We start from the raw sequence: 22,389 nt of genomic DNA, 5'->3' as shown, positions 1-22,389 counted from the left end.
GTCCTCCGTAGGCGCGAGCACCCCGTTCTCTTCCGCTGGCCTCCGCAGGCGTCAGCCCCTGCCGGTGGTCCCAGCTGGGGCCCCGGAGGCCCCCGCTCTGAAGCCAGAAGCGGAGCCGCCGGGAGCCGGGAGGCGGCGGCGGCCGCTCTGCACCCTTCGCGCATCCACCCGGCGTCCGCCTCCCACCCAAGGCGCCCGCGACCCCCGCTCCCGAGCAGCACGACCCCTCCCCGCCGAGCCTCTCACCTGGGACGGTTTGGTTGCAGGAGGCAGAGGCCGCCAGCAGGAGGACACCCCCGAGCAGCCACGCCGCGCTCCGGCTTCGCATCCTTCCAGCAGCGCCGACGCCGGGCGGACGGGGAGCCCGCCGCCGCCACAGCCCCGAAACTCAGAGACCCCCTCGCCGCTCGGCTCAGGTAGGAAGCCACCCTCCCCGCGGGCCCCTGATTGGAGCCTGCGCGCACGCCTCCCGAGAACCGGATAAGTTTCAGTGAAACTCCAGCCTCTCGCCGCACCTGCGCGGGCCACGCCCCGGGGCCGGAACACACTGCTCCGCCCCGCGGTTCCGAGACCTGGAGTCCCGGCCCGGCCCCCCGGGCCCCCAGGCCGTGCGCTGGGGTCCCCGCCCCGGCCCGCCGCCCGAGGTGCGCCCGCCGCGGAGAAACTGTGCTGTAATCTTCGAAAGGCGGGAACACTCTCGTGGGATCTCCGCGGCCTGCGCAAGGCCAAAAACCGCCTTTAACCTTGAATTACTCCTGCGGAACCAGCGTTATCCACCCCCATCCCCGCCCTTCCTAAAGGGCAAACAGCCAAGGCCCGAGCTCGCTGCAGTTATCTTGGGTACTTCGTAGAGGCCTCACAGTGTCGTCCGCGCTGTGGGATGAGGCGTGACTTTCTAGTCTGCATTGGCAGGATGGACGTCTGCGGGCCCCCGCCAACACGATGGGGAGCAGGCAGGGGTCCGGGCCTGCCAGAGTCATCTGGATCTGTGTTTAAGTTTCCGCTCGGCTGTTAACTAGCTGCGACCCCTCATAAACCTCTCACCCCTTCTAGGCGCCCATCCCCGTCTGTGAAGTGGGAGGGAGAAAACAGCTCTAACAGCTACTTAAAGAACCACGTGTAAATGATTCAGGAGCCCAGTCTAGATTAATCCCCCGAACATAAAAAACATGCAATAGCTATTATTCCCATTTTGCAGACGAGGAAACTGAATTAAGGCTGAACAAACTGCCCACAGTCACGCAGTGGTAGTCACAGATTGTAAATGTCCATCATATGTAAACTTGAGTCTGTGCCTTCTGCTTTCTTCTATTAATCACTGCTCCCACCGGTGTCTCTTCTGTATTGAGAGCCCACAGTCCGAAGAATTATATAAGCATTCATATTTACAAATAGGGCTTCCCAGTGGCGCTGGTGGTAAAGAATCTGCCTGCCAATGCTGGAGATTTAAGAGACGCGGATTCGATCCTTGGGTTGGGAAGATCCCCTGGAGGAGGGAGTGGTAACCCATTCCAGTATTCTTACCTGGAGAATCTCATGGACAGAGGAGCCTGACAGGCTACCGTCCATGAGGTCACATGGAGTCTATGGTCCATGGGGTCACATAGAGGCAGGCACGACTGAAGTGACTTAGCACATATTTATAAGTTTGTGTGCAGAACTGTTGTGCGCATGCTTTCAGCTCAAGGTAGAAAGGTTTTTAACAGGTCAGATACTCTGGCAGTCCATTGGTTAGACTCGTGTCTTTCACTGCCATGGCCAGGGTTCCATCTCTGGTTGGGGAGCTAAGATCCCCACCAGCTGTCAGGTGAGGCCAAAATAAAAACAAACAAAAACAGTCCCAGTCCTGAGGGCTGCCTGGTGAGGTTAAGGCCACCTCACCGTCCGACGTGAAGCAAAGGACCAGGGCATGTGTCCTGCAGGTTGGAGAAGAAGTTCCCTAGCAGGATCAGGGGTCAGGCTGATGAGTCCAGGTCACCTCTTGAGCATCTTGAGCCCTGGGAGTCCATGGTTCTTTCTAGACCAGTTTGGTGAGTCAGGTGTCAGTGATGTTATCAGTAACTGAACATACTCCATCTCGGGCCTATGAGTTTCTAGAATGGAGCTTACATCTAATAAAGGCCCTGTGTTCTGAGTAGGACCTCTTGCTGAACCTACCATGGGACCAATTAATAGAACTAATGGGGGTTCCAGATAATTCAGGCAGGCAAAATTTTATAAAATGTCGTGTTAGGGGCTTCTCTGGTGGCTCAGGAGTAAGGAATCCGCCTGCCAGTGCAGACGACACGGGTTCAATCCCCGACCCAGGAAGATCCCACATGCCTTGGAGCAGCTAAGCCCGTGCACCACAGCTATTGAGCCTGTGCTCTCAAGCCCAGGAGCCACAACTACTGAGTCCACGAGCCGTAACTACTGAAACCCGTGCGCCCTGGAGCCTGTGCTCTGCGACGAGAAGCCGCCGCAATGAGAAGCCTGCACACTGCAGCAAAGAACAGCCCCAAAAGCCCAGACGGCAACGAAGACCCAGGACAACCACAAATTCATAAACAAAATTATTTTTTAAAATATCATGTTAGCCAGTTGTTTCAACCACATGGCCAATAAGACATTTCCCCACAATTACATAAGTAAAGGGTTAGCATTCTGCCTCTGCCCTCTGCCCTGACAGAGCTCACAGGAGCAGGAAAATAAATGGTTGAAAAGGCAGAGAAGCAAATGGCCCTGAATGGACCACAAGAATGGAATAATTGCTCTCTGAATAACAGGAATGGACTGCTTCCCAACACACACACACAGACAAGAGGGGCTAGGGGAGGCTGTCCAGTGAATGACACAGTTCTTTTTAATGGGCGCCTTTCAGTGGCCCCACGTCTTAGGAACCTCTCATTGTTACTGTCTGGAGTTCCTTTGGGAATGTAGAAAGAGCTCGGCCTCTGAAACCATATAACCCTGCAGGCAAAATTTGGTCTTTCACCTTCCAGGTATTTGTGACTTGGGATAAACTTTGCTACTTACCCTCTCTAAGTGGAGAGGGAATTCCACTTACCTGTAAAGTTGAATCAAGGGAATATTCTGGTGGTCCAGTGGTTAAGACTCTGTGCTCTCACTGCCGATGGTCCCAGTTCAATCCCTGGTCACAGAACTAAGAACCCACAAACCATATGTTGTGGGGGGAAGAAAGAAAAAATGATGGAGTCAATTTTTTTTTAGTTGAGAAGTACCTGAGGGTAAAATAAATTGTGACTGTGTTTTGTTTCCTCCCTTTCTTTCAGGAGTCTTCTTTACACCCCACACCTGTACCCCAGTTCTCAGGATGCTGCTTCCCAGGGCCACACTACTGTGCCCTCTTTCCTTCCCGGGAAAAGCTGACTTCTAGAAGCAGCCCCAGGGCCTTCTTCATCTGTCCAGGAGTAAGATCTCTTGATGGCGAACAGGTCATTCACGAGGGTCCTTCACTGGGGAAGATACTCAGTCCCATGAGACCCCCTCAATCCTTCCAAGCCTCCATTGAATCATCTGTGATATATAACTATGATGTCTATAATCTGAAAGTGATAACAGGACCATTCTTACAGGCTGGTCGTGAAGATTCAGGTTTGCTCTATGCCCAGTTAGCACAGTTCCTGGTACACAGTAAATTCTCATGAAATCTAGAATGTAGAATCTCACTGTAGAATGCGCCCTAGGGGGGAAGTCTTCCTTTTTCCAGAGAACCATGCATCAAAGGCCAGCTGTCTTCAACTTAAATTTTCATTAGTATTTTATAGAACTATGCCTTGAATTGTAAAAATTTCCAAGAAAATATTTTTACTGAACAGTGCCACAGGTTAAGGATCTCAAGAATGTGGTTTCTCCCAGAGGCCTGACTACATGTATTCAACTCAGTTTGCAGATGTTTCCCGGTGACTTAGAGACTAGAGTGTTTGTCTTCTGACTTTTGTTGACTCTTTTGCCCTGAATGACTTGGCTGTGTGGAACAGTACGGAGAAATAACCACAAGCAATTCCAAGCAGTCTGGCTTTCAGGGGCTGGGAACGCCATGCAGTTTCCCACCTCCTACAGTTCTAATGAAATAAAGTGGGAATTGGGGTAGGCCAGACACCAAGGGAAAAGCTATTTCATTCCATCATCTCTACAGTCATTTATGAAGCTGATCAAACTCTTTCTGGAGAAAAAAAGACTTGGTCCCTCTACTGTTGGGTCCTGGTCAAATATAGGTGGAGGAGATATTAACATTCACTCACTCACTCGTTCATTGAGCAAACACTGAGGACAAGATAAGGAATGACCTTCATGTGGTAAGTCCTTTGGTCAATTCTCAGTCTTAATATTGCTCAACTGGACTATGGAGTTTGGCATAACTGATCTTTCTCTCCTTGAATGCTATGTTCCCTTGACTTCCTGCAACACTCTTATCTTGATTCTCCTCCTGTCTCCCTGGCAACTCAGAAGGGGTTGACTTTTTTCTGGTTCTCACTTACCTTCCTCAATTCTGCACTCTGGAGGAGTACCCCTGAGTTTGTCCTTGGACTTCTTTTCAAAAAATTCACTTATTGCCTTGGGTGATCTAATCTAATCCTATGGTTTTAAATACCATCTTTATGCTGACAGCTCCCAAATTTGTATCTCTGCCCCAGGTTTCTCCTTTCTAGACACATATCTATTCAGCTACTGCTTACCTCCAGTTGGACGTGACCGTAGGCATGTCAAACCTAAGTTCAAAACTAAATTCCTAACTCACCTCACCCTCTCATAGTCTTCCCATCTCCTTAAATTGCAATGCCATCCGTCCAGTTGCTCTGATCAAAAATTTTGGAATGGGCTTCCCTGGTGGTCTAATGGTCAAGCATCTGCCAGCCAATGCAGGGGACATGGGTTCAACCCCTGGTCTGGGAAGATCCCACATGCCATCAAGCAACCAAGCCTGTGCGCCAGCAACTGCTGAGTCCGTGCATGTAGAGCCTGTGCCCCCACGATGAGAAGCCGGAGTATTGCAGGGAGAGTCGCCCCCTCTCTTGCTGTGTGTGAAACTCAGCACAGGCATAAGTAAACAGATAAAGCAAGAAAGAAATCTCAAAGAAAGAAATCTTGGAATCATCTGTGACTTCTTATATCCCACATTATATCAGTGAATCCTACCTTGAAAATATACCCAAAATACCACCCTGGTTCAGGTGACCTTTATCTTTTATCCGGATTATGGCAATAGCCTTGTGACTTATCTCTGTCCTTTTACCTATATGCCTATATACAGCCTTCTCTCAACACAGCGGTCAGAGTGAACCTGTTAAACTGTGTGTCAGTTCAGATCACTTCCTCACGTAAAATACTGAAGTAGCTCCCCACTTCCCTCTGAGTACAAACCAAAGCGTGTCCCAGCCTTACACATCCTGCCCTCCCCCGTCGCGCTCCAAACAAAACCCCCTTGATTTCATCTTCTCTGTTCCCCTCACTCGTTCTGCTCGAGCCACACACACCCGCTTGCCGTACCATTGCCCGGAATGCTTTTCCCTCAGACACCCACGTAGCTTCAGTCCTCACTTCCTCCAGGAATTTGCTAACAAGCTCTCTTCCCAGTAGGACCGTCTAAGAAGGCGCCATCCTATACTCCCCCTCCTTCCTCCGTGTTTTCTTTTCCTCCATGGCATGGATCACCAGCATTGCTGTTCTGCGTGTATTTACTTATTATCTAGTTCCCCCACTGCAATGTAAACTCCATGAGCACAGAGTTGTGTTGTTTTGTTTTTTTTCCTTTGTGGCATTTAAAAAAGTATTTATAGAGTAACATTATCCAGTGCTGGCAGCTGCTTCTGATACACTTATCTCTATAACATCTTAAATGTTATTATTTGAGTCCCAGTTTAAATCACTTTTCTTAAGATGCAGAAAGGCAAATATCTAAAGCACTATGAAAGTCAACCTTTAAAATGCAGAGGACAGAGATTTTTAATCTGTTTGGTCCACTCCTGTGTTCTCAGTGCTAGAACAATAGAGTGAGTTCAACAAATACTTGTGAATAGATGAGTTCTTATATATTGTTCACCTACTATCTTTCACTCGCTCAGCTAGAAGCTAGGATTGCCAAGATCCCTATCTCCACCTCCATTGTGTAGATGCTCAAATGTGTAAGTCAAGGACTGAGGGTGAGGGGTCAGGGAGAGTGATGCGTTGTTGAAGAACTGTGGATGCACGGAGAAAGAATGACTCTCTCCTGGGAGCATCAGAAAAGGCTTCCTGAAGGCGGGGTCATCTGAAGAGGGCTTTGAAGGATGAATAGTTACCTAGGTGAATGATTTACAGTGAGACTAACTGCTATAACAGATAATCTCCAAATCTTAGCACTTTACTGAAATAGACGTTCCTTTCCTATGTAAAGTCAAAGCCAAAGCCAAGTCTGCATTTGGTAGAAGGTTCTCCTTCAAGTGTGGTAAGTGAGCCAGGCTTCTCCCAACTTGGGGTTCTGCCATCGTCAACTCATGGCTTCCGAGGGCACTGCAGAAGGAAAGAGCAGAAGGATTCTTCACGCCCAGTTTCCACAGCGCTGGTCTGAAAGTGGCACGCAATCATTTCTACATTCCATTGGCCAGAGATCAGGCACATGGTCATAGCTCGCTGTGAGGCAGGCTGTGTGCCCACACAGAAGGGGAAAATGGAGCTGAGTGGACAGCTGTCCAGTCTGTGTCTGTTATCCCAGGCATGATGGCGCAGAGGCAGGCCCCCGAGGGAAAGCACAGTATGAAAGTGTGGTAAGTTTGAGGAACACTGTGGTAGAAACCAAGAGAATGTGAAGGAAAGTGGCCCGTGATAAAACTAGAAAAGTAGGCAAGACTCACCTATGAAAGGCATCTGTTTACCAAGAAAAGTGAAAGTGAACATTGCTCAGTTGTGTCCGACTTTGTGACCCCATAGACTATATAGTCCATGGACTTCTCCAGGTCAGAATACTGGAGTGGGTAGCCTTTCCCTTCTCCAGGGGATCTTCCCGACCCAGGAATCGAACCAGGGTCTCCTGACTTGCAGGCAGGTTCTTTACCAGCCAAACTATCAGGGAAACCATGAAAAAGACCTTGGATTTCATCCTAAGAACACTGAAGGTCAAACCATCCTTTCTCGGCCTATCTTCACATCACTGAAATTGACAGGGTGGCTTTGCTGGCACCAAAAGAAAAGACTTAATCAGGCAGGAGTTGTAGGAGGAGGGAAATGGGAGAAGAAAGAGTCACTCCTACTACAAATGCTGCCCACAGAGGACCCTGCCGCACCTCACAAGCTGTCCCACTGTCTAATCACCACGTGGCATAATCACGGCTCTCCTGCCTCAGCCCTGGCATGTGCCTGCTTCCTTAGGAAACCACTGGCACAGACTCCTTCCCCTGGCTCTTCATGACATGTGGATGCCAGCTCTGCTCCCCCCGCAGCATAATCCCTTTTCAGCAAGGTAAGATAGGGCTACATTTCTCTGTTAACATTCCTCCCAGTGATGTGTGGTCCAACACCAAAGCCCTGTTTAAAAGCCTTGCAACATTTTTCCTTAAAAGATATTTTATTGTTTGGCAGAAACAAAAAAATCTGAAAAGTTAAGAAAAAAACCCAAATCCCAAAGATCATAAGCCTAAACAATAGTTGGTTGCTAATGCCTGAAAATATTATCATTTGAATTTACTTCTTTAGGTCTAGCAAGCCCATGGGAAGCTGAGAGACCTCCTTGAAGATTCCAACCTTTGTCTCCCGTCCAGACCCCTCTGTTTCACCGAGGCTGAGCTGAGTGGTACTGGCTGAGTGCGGCAACCCTCAGAGTCTCCCTTCCTCATGCCAGAGGGCTTCTAAAGCCCCCCGCCACCCCCACCCAGCTCTGGTGGATGAGTTGAAGAAAACTAATTCTTCAGAGATAAGCAGAAAGAGGGCGGTGCCAAGGACAGACCTGCCACGTGGCCCCTCTCCAGAGAGGGCTTTAGTGTCTATCTGGAGGAATCAGGTATAATCGCCAGGAATGAGAACCACAGCCCAATTTTAAGAAGACTGACTGGTGACTTTTCCTTGAATCTGTTACAATATCCTCTTTAGATAAACTGGCAAAAAAAAAAAAAAAAAAAAGGACATTCAGTCCCAGAATGTAGTTGTTCCCAATCTCATAGACGAGTTGTTCCCTCTTTGCTTCCAGTCTTCCCCGAGCTCCACCCACCACTTGCTCATTCTTATAGTCTCATCTAAAGGAGAAATGCTTCTCTTTACTGATTACGCATGCTAAGTTTACTGTAGAAAAAAAAAAGACTGGACAATACAAAACGAAGGGAGGGGAGAGAGAGAGGAAGGGAGGGGAGGAGGAAGAAAGAATCCAGATACCTGCTCTTAACCATTGGATCTACAGTCTTTCTAGTTAGAGCTATCTTTTCAAAAACCAGATTAGATTACATTGCCTAAGTCTTTTTTTCTTAGTTTTTCCCACTCATCAACATAGCAACATCTTCCCAAAGTCTAAATAGTCTTCCGTAGCACCATTTTTGGTTACTGCAGATGGTTTCATCTTCTCACTATATCCCTTTTTTAGCCTGTTATGGACTATCCGTACTACTTTAGGTTTTTGTTACTGTGTTAAATAACAGAGATAAACATTCTGATATGTACATTTTTTTTCTGCAGTCTCAGACTATTCCTTTAAGAAAAAATATTTTTAGAAATGGGTGGATTTGCTACACCAAGAAATTTTTGTTTATTTTAAAAGCTTTGAATGATTATGATCAAATTACCCTTCAGAAACAAGGTATATAGTCCCATCAGCAGCATATCTATGTCCATCCACATCTTCACCAGCATTGGGTATTATTGTTTTTTAAAATCTCTACTAAATTTGATTATCCTGACCTGATTTTAATATTTACTTACTCAAGGAGCAAAGTAGGGCTTTTCTGGCAGCTCAGTGGTAAAGACCGCCTGCCAGTACAGAAGACACGGGTTTGATCCTTGGTTCGGGAAGATGCCACATGCCGCAGAGCAACTAAGCCCAAGCACCACAACTACTGGGCCTGTGCCCTGGAGCCCACGTCCTGCAGCTGCTGAAGCGCAAGCACCCTGCAGCCTCTGGTCCTCGGCAGGAGAAGCCTGTGCACCACAACTAGAGAAAAGCCCCTAAGTGTGAAGACCCAGCACAGCCAACAATAAACAAATAAGTAAAATTATAAAACAGGAGAAGGAGCAAAGTAGGGGAAAAGGTTTTGCATGGAGGTGAAAAGAATCTAAGAAATGGGGAACTGCGGTTCTAAAGCATAATCTAAGCACAGGATCAGTAAATATTTGCATACATCCTATGTATTAATAGATCTCTTTTTAGCAGAGCTACTTTACCATAATGGGTATACTGGCTGGAGTAGGAGACTTGCCTCAAAGTCCTTTGTGCTTCCTGGCTACAGAGCAGAAAGTGGCAGAGAGTGAGGTCTCTGTCTCGGCTTTCTCTTACATGAAATAGCTGCTCAACGCACAGGGTGGTTGTGGTAGTGGAATAAGAAAATGTGAGTAAAAGTCCTCTGGAAAGCATGGCAGCACTAACCCTATGCCAGGGACTCTTACTGTTGCTATCGTTAACCTCGGTGAGAAGATCCTATTACAGCTGATCTTATATAAATCATGTTGTCTTCAGACATCTTCCCATAATCCCTGGCCATCTAAAGGTTTTCTTGCTGCTACGAGGAAATGGCAACTCACCCCAGGATTCTTGCCTGGGACAGGGGAGCCTGGCAGGCTGCAGTGCATGGGGTCTTTGCCACTACACCGCCACTGTGCAAACCAGCAGAGTGCAGCCCCTATCTCTGTCCTAGAGATGTGTCAGACTGTGTGGGTGAGAGGGAGAGACCGCAAAGCCGCTTCCTAACAGCCTAGGGTCTTACAGCTTCCCACAGTAACCAGGTGCCGAGACAGATGGCCCTACAAGACCAGTCAGGGCTGTCGGAGGAGGAACTGAGACTAGCGTGTGCGCTCGATCAGGGAGGCGAAAGCTCACGGTAGCGCCAGAGGCCAAGCTCCACCACGGGCTAAAGGCTAAGAAGCATCTGTAGCCTTCAAGCAAGGCCAAGACTGGAGGTCTCTATGCTTGGCAGAGGCTGCTACGAGGCTTCTGTTTGCCTGGAATTCTTGGCAAAACTGCAAAGAGCCCAAGTGGGAAGCTGGCAAGGGAGAGGAAAGGGGTTTGGAGAGCGGAGGGTGTTTGAACTTCCTGTGAAAAACACCTGAGGGGACACAGGCAGAAAGAGATGAGTTTATTTCCCAGCAGTTAAAACACAGCTGGTGGGAATGTTAGGGAAGGAGGGCCTGGGAAATCTGGGGAAGAGGACGGCCATATTTCTCAGCTGCTCCGGGCAGCAGAAACCAGTTTGGTCTGCTTAGCATGTGTGAGCATCTCATTAGCATTTGGAGGAAATGCCAGCAGAACACCCACTGAGCCCTTAAAGCTGTGCTCTGCCCGCTGGGCTGAATGGGGGTGGGGAGCCTCCCTGCTCTGACGTCAGCCCGACTTCCATAATCCAGTTATCTCCCGGACACTAGGAAGAGGCCGAATCATTTCTATCCCAGCTAAACCCCACAGTCATTCTACGTCGAAAACTCCCCAGATTCTTAGCTACTTTGTCATTGGTCCTATACAGAAAGCATAGTAATTTCGGAAAGAAAAAAATCATTGTAATAGGAAACACTGAATTATTACCTCACTTAATCCTCACTCTATCTTATGAATTAGGGACTAGCACTGTCTTTTTGTTAGAAATAGCATGCTTCAGAAGCAGTTTCAGAAACAGATGCCAAACTCACATCCCTAGAAACACATGTGTTACCAGAAGCTTTCCTGAATGTTTGGCACTCTGATGAGAATTTAGGTGTTTATTTCTTAGGGGGAGGAAACAGGCCAATTTTTGGCTCTGGAGCCCAAGGAAGGCACATGGGTGTGTCTGGGGTTTTGGTTCTTAAAGAATCGAAGCCAGGCACTGCATGTGCAGCCGTCTTGTCCTGGTCCCCTGAGAGAGAGGAAGTGGAGTGGACTAACCCGGAGTTTAAAGCACAAAGAATCCCAGCTCCGTCCAGTCTGCCTGCTCTTCCAACCCGTTATTTTGAAATGAAACTCACTTTACAAATGCAAATGACTCACCCTTTGGAGTTGGGGTTTTAGCATCTGACAAGCTAACTGTGGCTTCGAAGACCTTTGGGGAGCTGGGAAGACCTCCCAGGGTTGCTATTGGAGCCAAAGGAGACTGGGGCTGTAAAAGGGCTTTTGGTAAAGTGTGAAGGATCATTCAGTTTTATAGTGAGAGTCCTGGGTCCTGAATACCTCGAAGCCCATTGAACTAGCCAATGGAACAGAGAAGGTTTTGCAAGGACTCTGTGCAAGGCCCAGGGCAGTATGCCAGTCTTGGCCTAGAGCTGCTGCTGTTCTTGAAATCCGATTTCCCATTTCTCCCTGTCCTCCCCTCCCCCAAAAGCACCACGCAGACTGGGGCCTCTCTTGGGCAGGGTTGTGGGCCAGGCTGAGTTAGCCCACCACACTGCAGCTGTCCCGGTCAAAGAGAAAACACACCTGGGGTCCCCAACAGAAAGCCCTGTGAAGGCCCCTGAGGTGACCTGAGGGGAGGGATGGAGAAGTCCACCGGGGAAGAAGCTGGGAGAGGAAAGCAGAACCCGAAGCCCAGAGTTCAAGATAGCCTAGAAGCCTGATGCAAATTGCTGACTGCTCCATGCCCAGCAGGCCCCTCAGACAGCCCTCAAGGCTGGTTTATCAGATGCTAAAATCCCACCTTCCGAGATGAGTCATTTCCATTTCCAGAAGGAGTTTTATTTCTGAATAACCGAGGTAGATAAAATAACCGAGAGGCAGCAGGTCCTTGCTGGTTAAGAGCTGGGACTTCTGGGAAAAACTGCCTGGGTTTGAACCTTGACTTCACCTCTTGTAAGCTGTGTGACCTTGAGCAAGATAATTAGCCTCTCTGAACATGAGTTTTTCTTACCTGTAAGGTAGGACTAAGAGTAATAGCGCCGGGTTATGTACAAACTATGGGAGTTAATCTTTCTCACATACTTAGAACAGGTCCTGGCACATAGTTTCTTTAATGTTTTAAAAATAGATACATTAAAAATTTTTTATTTTTTAGCCTCTCTGAGCTGCCTGCAGGATTTCAGTTTTCTGACCAGGGATTGAACCCGTCCCTGCTGCAGTGGGGTCCTAACCACTGGACCACTAAGGAATTCCCCGAAAAGATAATATTTTATGAATGCATCTCCCTCACTAGATATCTGCTCTGAGAGTAGGACCCTGTCTTGATTTGCTTATTGTACATTAGTGTTTAGCATGTGTGTGTGCTGTCATGTCCAACTCTTTGAGACCCCACAGACTATAGCTGGCCAGGCTGCTCTGTCCATGGAATTCTCCAGGCAAGAATACTGGAGCGGGTTGCCATTTCCTCCTCCAGAGGACCTCCCCAACCCAGGGATTGAACCTGCGTGGCCTGCATTGGCAGGCGGATTTTTTACCGCTGATCCACCTGGTTTAGCACAGCATATGATAAACTGTCAACTCTAGATAAAGTGGTTTAGTCAAGGAGTGGGTTTGCCATTTCCTTCTCCAGGTGATCTTTCCCACCCAGGAATCGAACCCGGGTCTCCTGCGTTGGAGGTAGATATGTTACCAACTGAGCTGCTACAAGGGAATCCCCTCTAGATAAATGGGCCCTCTCAAACCCTTCCTAGACTCCCCACGACAGAGAAGGAGGGCCGAAGCTCTGCTCTACCCACAGAAGCAATAAAAGGCACAGCTGCTAGCAGCTGAAGAAACCAAAGTGACCCCAGGAGCTATGCCGTGACACAGTTCCGTGTTCTCAGACCCCCGCACTTCTCCTTATCTTTACCGCACAGGATGTGGGGGCCAGAACTTCTTTACCTGGAGGAAGTGCTTGGTGTCTGAGTCAGGAGTGTCTGCCCAGGTTCAGGTGTGGCCGAGAGTCCTCGGTCTGCCACTCCCCCGAGGGAGAACGGGCCCAGACAGCTCTGCAGCCTGTGGGCAGAGGACCAGCCTCCTTCTCCTGCTCTCCAGGCACCTGGTCCTTCTGCGGAGACGTGGGCAGCACGCACATGGAACAGAGAGCTGCTGCTGCTAAGTCGCTTCAGCCGTGTCCGACTCTGTGCGACCCCATAGACGGCAGCCCAGCAGGCTCCCCCGTCCCTGGGATTCTCCGGGCAAGAACACTGGAGTCGGTTGCCATTTCCTTCTCCAATGCATGAAGGTGAAAAGGGAAAGTGTAGTCGCTCAGTCCTGTCCGACTCTTAGTGACCCCATGGACTGCAGCCCACCAGGCTCCTCCGTCCATGGGATTTTCCAGGCAAGAGTACCGGAGTGGGGCGCCATTGCCTTCTCCAAACAGAGAGCTAGCTCCAGTCTATTTTCTCCCTGAAGTTGTCAACGTTTCCCCCTCAGCTTACAAGGTAATCAATATTTGCAGGACCCTCCAATGGAAAACTCTAGTTGGGGCCAAAGTAAAGAGATGTCCCAAAGACTCCAAGTCACCTGTGTCATATGTAGCATCGAGAGAAAATAAACACCAACAATGAAACACTCCATTGATTCTAACACACAGTCCAGTCTCATAGAGGCTTCAGTATGAAAAAGTTGTGTCTTAGAATTGATGAAAACAGCATGGTTGCTGCGTACAAACAGCAGGAGGAAAAGAGAAGCAGTCAGAAGGGAAGAGTCACATGGTCTACCAACGCGTCTACCTGCCATGTGTCTGCTTTCCCTCCTTTGACAACGAGCTGCCCATGCCCCCATCTACATCAACCCTGCACCCATGCACTGGGTGCCATCCCCTCTCAACAGCTTAAGGACCCAACACCCCAGCAGCCCCCACTCCTCTCCTCTGCGTGGCTGGTTTTTCCTCTCCACTCGTGCGTTTCCATTCCTCAAGACTATGCAATTACGTCTCCCTTCTTGATCTCTCTCCAGCTCGTTTCTTAGCTGCACTTTATTCAAACTTCCTGAAAAGAGATGAGCACTCTTGTTACCTTGTCATCTCCTCCACGTGTTTCTCTGAACCCTGATGGGAACACCAGGCTTCCATCCCCCTTGCTCCATCTGAAGTTTCTGGCCAGGTCCTCAGTGATCATCCATGGCCAAACCCAAGGGTTGACACCAGTCCTTGGACCCCTCCCCTCTCAGCAGTAACTGGCTTCCAGGATACCATCCTTTCCCGGTTCCCCCCTACTTCCTGTCCTCCGCCATACTCTGGCACGCCCTGGGGACCACGCCTCTTCTCTACCTGACCTCACTGCCCCGGTGATCTCACCAGTCCCATGGCTTTAATTACCATCCTCACTCTGCTAACTATGGTCCCCAGCTCTGGCCTCTCTCCTGAACTCAGGGATTCTATATCCTGATAGGTGTCTCAAACTAATAATGTCCAAAACCAAACTTTGGAATCCTAAACTCGAGAAGTCTTCCCCATCTTAATAAATAGTTCTTTCCAGTTACTCTGGCCTAAAACCTTAGAATTTCAAATCATCCTTGGCTATTCATCCAATCCATCGATAAGTTCTTTTGGATTTCAAAATCCCCAGAATAAGATCGCATCTCAAAGTTTCCACTTGCCCTTACCCCTGCCCACATCCCCTTGCTCTATCACCTGGCCTGTCGCAGGAGTGTCCTATTGTTTTCCCTCTGTCCACACCTTCTCCTGCATTCCACCCCCCACGCAAAAGCCAGAGTGATCCTTTAAAAGGACGCCAGACCTGAACTGTCCTTGCTCAAAGTCTCCTGTCTCAGGCAGAGAACTCCCCCCGCAGACTCTGGCTCCTGGCCCTTCGGGGCTCCCGTCTCTCCACTCTTCACTCTCTTAGTTGGTTCCGGCCGCACTGGCCTCCTTGCTGTTTTGAGAAGACACTAAGCGCGCTCACGCTGCAGTCTCCCTCCCACACCATGATGAGTTACGGACTCCCCGCCTCACCCCCTGAGGTCTGGGCTCCACGGTCATGTTGTGAGTGTGGCCTCCCTGACAGTCCCCCACACAATGGCCCGCTCCACACACCCCCCCTTACCCTTCCTTTTCCTTCACGTCACAGCCTCACATATCGTACATCTAGGTGTTGTTTTTGCCTCTGACTGTGGCCCCCACTTGAGCGTAAGCTCCATGATGCCAGGGATTTTGTTCACCGCTGTATCCTCAGCACCTTGGAGGCTGCCTGGCACATGGAGACGCTCCAAGACTTATGGGGTGACTCCTGAAGTGGAAGAACACTTCATGCAGAAATGTTAGGAGCATGACTATTTTTCCTACTTCTTTCTACAACTCGGTCACTAGGAGTTAAGAAAAAAGTGAATAAGTGTTTCCTGGAAGTTGCCCGAAAACACGGAAAACAGCTGCCATGTTAATCTTACACAAGGATCTTGTCTGAAAGCGTCTGTTCAAGGGCCTGAGCGTGTTTGTACAACAGAGAAGTCTGGCCAGGCTTGGGCGGGGGTTGCCGGGGGGCGGTCGCTAAAATGACCCAGAAGACCTCTGTGGCCAAGGATCTTCCCACCCTGCCTCCCCACGCTCACCTCCTTGCCCTCTGGGTCTCACCGCCTACAGGGGCCTGACCATCCTTGCTCAACTTCTCTCCCCCTTTCCCCACCAGGCCTCCCTCTGCAAACGGTACCCTTGGCTCTTTACCTGACCGTTCTTAAGCCATTTACCAGGTTTTGGTGTTCCATCTGTCTGTCTGTCCCCTCCCCAACAAAACCCCTACCGTAACTAAGACTGTGAAACATTTGAAGGCCTAAGTTGTGTGGGTGTGTTTTTGTTTGAATTTGACTGCACTGGGTCTTAGTTGCAGCATGTGGGATCCAGGTCCCTGACCAGGGATTGAACCAGGGCCCCTGACATTGGGAGCACGGCATCTTAACCACTGGACCACCAGGGAAGTCCCCTGGAGTTGTGTCTTACTTAGCTTTGTAGCCCTAACACCTAGCACAGTGCCTGGCATATGGTAGGTGCTGAATGACTGAATGAACTCTCCGTTGTTGACAGTCTGGCTTTTTCACAATTTCCTGGAGATAGGCTGAGCTTATTCATGGCAAAGCTTTGCTCATGCCACTCTCTCCAACCAGCATTCCCTACCCTCCATTTCTACACACACACACCACACACACACATACACACACACAGAGCCATCCTTTGATAGCTAACTCTTAGTGAAGCAGAATATTTCAACTCCGAAAGCATTTTTGCTTATTTGCAACATTCTAATACAGACTTAACAGTTGATAAAGTTGATAGTTGATTTACTGGTTTCATCAAATACGGTTTTCTTTACGAGGCCTTTCTCTACAGTTCCAAGCAATGCACATCTGTCCCCTGCCAGCAAGTGCTGCGTGGAGGGTTGGTTTCAGAGAGAGGCTGTCAAGCACCGCATGTTGTCATGAGGTGGTATGTAAGGGCTAGGGTCACGCTTTGTGGTTCAAATCCAGGTTTCCTACTTTCGGCCTGCCTGGCCTTGGCCCAGTGACTTTCTGTCTGAGCATCGGTTCCCTCATCTATTAAACAGAGGTAATAATAACCTCCTCCAGAGGGCTGTTGGGGACATTCAATGTAAGCACATAGATCTTGATCAATGAATGATTGGGAAGATCCCCTGGAGAAGGGAAAGGCAACCCACTACAGTATTCTGGCCTGGAGAATTCCATGGACTGTATAGTCTGTGGGGTCACAAAGAGCCAGACATGACTGAGTGTCTTCCATCATCATCACTATTATCTCACCATTTAAGCCTTTGATGTGACTGACTACTTTATGTGGTGGTATTGTATTATGTGATACTATGCTGTATTTCTTTCTTTTTTTGGCTGCCCTGCAGGGCATGTGTTCCCTATCCAGAAATTGAACCTGCATCTCCTGCATTCAAAGGCAGTCTAAACCACTGGACCACCAGGAAAATCCCTGTGATGTATTTCTAATTCTGTCATATATATAAATTCTCTCTTAAATGACAGTTCACGTTCCTGGAAGGCATGGATCATGAACAAATAGGAGGCCTAAAATGACCAGAGAGGAATCTACTTATTTTAATAGCATGAATCAGTTCCTAGTTCCCAGGGCTGTATCTTCTTAACTAGTTGCCACATCATTTTCTCAGACTTGGGTTAAGGAAGAGGGACAGGCATTTCCCATATGGTCACATAAACAATTCTTTTCAAAAAGTATTTGTAAGTCACCAAGGCGGGTGGGAGTGTGTTGTGTGGGGGAGTAGAAAGGAAACTTTTGGCTCAGAGCTGCAGTTCTTTTCCTAATCAGCAGGAATGATTAATTGGAAGCAATGCTACATAGGGCATGAAAGTAAAAGTCACTCAGTCATGTCCAACTCTTTGTGACCCCATGTACTGTATGTAGTCCACCAGGCTCCTCTGTCCATGGAATTCTCCAGGCCAGAATACTGGAATGGGTAGCTGTTCCCTTCCCCAGCAGATCTTCCTGTCCCGGGGATCAAACCCAGGTCTCCTGCATTGCAGGCAGATTCTTTACCATCTGAGCTACCAGGGAAGCCCAAGAATACTGGAGTGGGCAGCATATCCCTTCTCCAGGGGATCTTCCTGACCCAGGAATTGAACCATTGCATTGCACTGCAGGCGAATTCTTTACCAGCTGAGCTACCAGGGAAGCCCCAAGCCTACATAAAGGCTGGGCCCTGGTTCTCCATGCTGGTTCTGCCTTTGCTCACTGTGTTACTTCATGTAAGTTATTTGCTCAGACAATAAACAATCTGCCTGCAGTGCAGGAGACTCAGGTTCAATCCCTGGGTCGGGAAGATCTCCTGGAGAAGGAAATGGCAACCCACTCCAGTATTCTTGCCTGGAGAATCCCGCGTCCATGGGGTTGCAGAGTCAGACACGACTGAGCAACTAACCCTTTCACCTCCATTCCTTATGTGCAGAGTAAAGGTGGGTCACTGAAAAATGACCCAGAGGGTCTGTGTGGCCAAGGAGCCTCTCTCCTTCCCCCCTGCCCCTACCTCCTTGCCCTCGTAGGGCTATGGAGAGAATTAAATGCCAGGCACACAGTTAAGGGCTCAATATGTGGTTATTATTTTTGTGACAACTTCTTTGTTCACTTGCCCCAGTCCTGGGGCAGGTCTTAGAGTCGGCCACCGGTGGATGTGTTTTAAGTACCTCCAGGACACTCAGGGCCCTGCTGAGTGTCACACAGGTGACGGAAGCTGCCTGGTGCCACGAGCTTCCCCTGCCCTGAGCAAGTGCCCAGACACCCCTGACTACTCCTCTGTTGCCGGGTAGCTGGGCCACCAGGAAAAGCCAAAGCTCTGATTCCTATTATTTTATTTTGCCTTTCTCAAACTAATCTGGCATGAGAATCAGAATTTTAGAGCAGCAAGAGCTCTTGGGGCAGGATCTCTGACAGGCGGGAAAGGCACAGGTGTTGGGGTCAGACCACTAAGTTGAGGACCCAACACTGACCCCTACCAGCAGGGTAACCCAAGCTATCTGGCTCCAGCTCCTCAGAGCGGGATCTTGTCAGACACACAGAAGCTCAGACCTGCTGACTCAGGACCTGAATGTTTGCAAGATCCACAGCCAGTTCATGGAACTTTAAGGTTTGCAAGGCTAGGATCCAACCCCTTACTCTTCTCATCTGTAAGACTGGGTGAATGGTTAAGTGAGAAATGACTACCTTAGCACAGCGCCTGTCTGAGGTATTAACTCTCTCTCTTTTTTCCACATCTCTCACCTTCCCTTTTATACCATGCATCTTACTGGTCTATAATTGCCTGGCTAGCTGTCTCCTTCATCAGAATGGGGACTGTTAGACCAGGGACTATATTTATGATGTTCACTGCTGTATACTCAATGCCTGTCATGGAGTAAGAGCCACCTTGTGACTGACTGACTGACCAAATGAATGAATGAATGAGTGAAGTCCAGGACTGTCTCCTGCCCATTCTCTGAGACACACCCCAAGTTGGGCACATTGCTTTACACAGTATGCTTAATGACAGCAAGTCAGCGATCCATTCCAACCTCCTCATTTTACAGATGGAGAAACTGAGCTTGTCAGATGTTGGTTAAGCAATTTGCCTAAGGCACCCACATCTGTATATTATTTACCTCTGGTCACTAGCAAGTACAGTCTTCTTTGGGACATCTTTATTTTAAACATCTCCCATATGTAACAGCGGTCAAGATGACTATCCTTATTTGGAGATAACTGCCTTCTTTTGTTCAGTTCAGTTCAGTCGCTCATTCATGTCCAGCTCTTCGCGACCCCATGGACTGCAGCATGCCAGGCTTCCTTGTCCATCACCAACTCCCAGAGCTTACTCAAACTCATGTCCATCAAGTCGGTGATGCCATCCAACCATCTCATCCTCTGTCATCCCCTTCTCCTTCCACCTTCAATCTTTCCCAGCATCAGGGTCTTTTCCAATGAATCAGTTCTTCGCATCAGGTGGCCAAAGTATTGGCATTTCAGCTTCATCATCAGTCCTTCCAATGGATATTCAGGACTGATTTCCTTTAGGATGGACTGGTTGGTCCCTTGCAGACCAAGGGAACTCTCAAGAGTCTGCAACACCACAGTTCAAAAGCATCAATTCTTTGTTTGTTAAAACTAACATATTTAGAACTAGTCCACTTGCTAGATGGGTTGCTTTCAATGGCTAAGAGAGGGATTTTGTTAGTGCTGCCTACTTATTTATTTTATATGTATTTATTTTGGACATATATGTATATCTTCCTGTCTAGTGGAACAACATTTGTATCATTACGGTTTCTGTCTCTTTTTTTGGCCAGGCTGCACCACTTCTGGGATCTTAATTCCCTGACCAGGGGTTGAACCTGCGACCCCAACAGTGGAAGCATGGAGTCCTAACCACTGGACCACCAGGGAAGTTCCTATTGTTACTGTTTATAAAACAGCTGAATATCTGATTGCTATTGACTCAGTTTTGCTTTCTCCTAATCTGCCTTTATGTTACTGTTATCCATTTGCCCTCAGGTCTGCTCTTGCAGGGGGCTTCCCAGGTGGCTCAGTGGTACAGATTCCACCTGTCAATGCAGGAGATGCAGGAGACAGGGGTTCAATTCCTGAGTCAGGAACATACCCTGGAGGAGGAAATGGCAACCCACTCCAGTATTCTTGCCTGGATAATCTCATGGACAGAGGAGCCTGGTGGGTTACAGTCCACGGTGTGGTGAAGAGTCAGACATGACTGAGCACACACACCCATGCACACACTAGCTTTGTAGAGCAGTATTGATTCACCCACTAACTCACAAAGTAAGGAAAACTCTACAACCAATAGTGCTAATACTGGCAAGCCACTGCCCACTTCACCTTGAAATGTGGTTCTTCTGCTTGCCTATTATACACCAGGTATTTATGAGATCTCTATTTTGCCACTGTGTTATTGAATTCAGTTATCAGATTTCTTACGTTATCCTTCTAAATGAAAAATAAAGCAGTTCCTTGATTTTTTTCAGTTTTTTTTTTTTTCCATTCACTAGGGGATCCAGGCGGAGGAGAATAAAATATGGGGCAGCGGGGTGTGGGGTGGGGGGGAACCAAGAAGGGAAATTTCAGGGCAAGGGACGGAAGAGGCAGATGGGAAAGAGGAAGAAAACAGGTGCAAATGAAGAAGAAGAATATGAAAGAGGAAGTGGAGAAAGCAGGGAAAAGGCGATGAATGCGACGTGTGTAAGATGATTTTTATACAACTGTTTAACCATGTACAGTATATATAAAGAGGCCCGGAAGGAAACACTCCAGTATGATAACTGTCGATCTCCATCATACCTGCCATGTATCATGCAGTGCTGTAGGGTGGGCATGATGCCCCAGCCACATCAGCTCACGGATGACTTGCTTTGTCCAATGGAGTGAGTGGCAGTTCCACTATGAACTGAAGACCTCAACAGGCGTCAGGCTTTCCTGCTCACCTTCTTGAATTCTTGCGATCTTCCATGGGGGAAAAATTCTTCCTGGTAGATGCTAGTCTGAGGACCATGAGGAAACACACATGCAGGTGATCAGACTTAAACCAATCCAGCCTGGACCCAAGCCCAACTCAGCCCAGCTGAATACTCAGAGCCTCCGTGGACCCAGGAAAGAGGACACTAATGTTTGTTGTTGTCAGCTGTTGAGAGGGTGAAGTTGGTTTTGTGTGGCAAGGACAGATTCATTCTGGTCATCTCTAAATGATGGCAGAGTTGATGGCTATTTTCTTCCTTATTATTTTCCATGTTTTCCACATATATTTGAGTCAGCTCGCCTTACTTTTAGAGGAAAAGAAGAAATACACGAAGAAACATGCATTTCCTACTACATCCTGCACCATTATAATACAAGATCAAACTTATCTGAACTGTACACACAAAGAACATAATTTATGACTGTTAAGGCAACTTTAAAAGCGTTAGTATGCTAATTCACATGTGTTTTCTCTCACATTCCTCTGCACAGTTAACAATGAAGTTCTTATTTCTATTGTCTTAGCATATATTCTTGAAAAAGCAGTTATTTCCGAAGTTGTATTTTAGGATCTGATTATATCATACACAGGGCTTTCCTGATACCTCAGATGGTAAAGAATCCACCTGCAATGTGGGAGACCTGGCTTCAATTCCTGGGTTGGGAAGATCCCCTGGAGAGGGGAATGACAACCTACTCCAGTATTCTTGCCTGGAGAATTCCATGGACAGAGGAGTCTGGAGGGCTACAGTCCATGGGGTCAGAGAGTCAGACATGACTGAGTGACTTTCACTTTTTCATATCACACACAAAGGCAAGCCCAGGGGCTTGCGAGATCTTACTCAGTTTAAGAGAGTTAACACAAAGCTAATTCTCTGTCAAGCGTTGATGCTTTAGAACGAACCCTTTCCTCTTCCATTGTTCTTTGGTCAGGATAACTCTTTGTTTTACTGATTTTTCTCATTCATTATGGGAAGTAGGGAGGTGAGAATAAATGGGGCAAGAAGACTTCCCTGGTGGTCCAGTGTTTAAGACTCCGAGGTCTGACTGCAGGGGGTGCAGGTTCAATCCCTGGTCGGGCAACTAAGATTCTGCTTGCCAAGTGGTGTGGTCAAAAAATTTAAAAAATAAGTAAAAGAATTGCTTTATGAGTGGCTTTTAAATAAATAAGTAAAGGGGCAGGAAAGGAACCTCAAAGAATGCATGCATAGGAAAAAGGAAGACGATTGATGGGAGGAAGAAAATGGATCAGGAAGAGGAAACTGATGCAAAGGGGAAACTGAGGTAGGGGGTGAAACAGGAGAGGCTGGGGCTGCTGGACAAGGACCAGTCAAAGTGGCTTCAGAGACATGGTGTCACTTGGCTCCTCACTGTTACACCTGTCACTTACTGCCTATGTTTGCTCTAAGTA

At 48.2% G+C, this 22,389-nt stretch overlaps 1 protein-coding gene and 1 non-coding gene across 4 annotated transcripts in view; both read right to left on the bottom strand.

Annotated features, from left to right (window-relative positions):
• Positions 1–22,389, bottom strand: part of F2RL1 (F2R like trypsin receptor 1) — a 58,848-nt gene that overhangs the window by 11,234 nt on the left and 25,225 nt on the right. For 2 of the 3 annotated variants that reach the window (XR_011488117.1, XR_011488116.1), the window contains exons 2-3: positions 20,805–21,004; positions 3,047–3,142 (exon numbers count right to left, since the gene is read on the bottom strand). Coding sequence is in view for 1 of the 3 variants with exons in the window: in XM_020902688.2 (XP_020758347.2) it covers positions 247–328 (82 nt within the window). In the remaining 2 variants the exon portion in view is untranslated. Of the gene's footprint in view, positions 1–246; positions 486–3,046; positions 3,143–20,804; positions 21,005–22,389 lie in introns of those variants that run through there. The other variant, XM_020902688.2, reaches the window with a different exon arrangement.
• On the bottom strand, positions 19,826–19,898 carry TRNAG-UCC (transfer RNA glycine (anticodon UCC)). Its single transcript has one exon. It is a non-coding gene; the product is annotated as a tRNA-Gly (tRNA).

Source organism: Odocoileus virginianus, chromosome 6 (assembly GCF_023699985.2).
Source record: "Odocoileus virginianus isolate 20LAN1187 ecotype Illinois chromosome 6, Ovbor_1.2, whole genome shotgun sequence".
NCBI lineage: Eukaryota > Metazoa > Chordata > Mammalia > Artiodactyla > Cervidae > Odocoileus > Odocoileus virginianus.
This window is presented reverse-complemented; position numbering and strand designations above follow the sequence as displayed.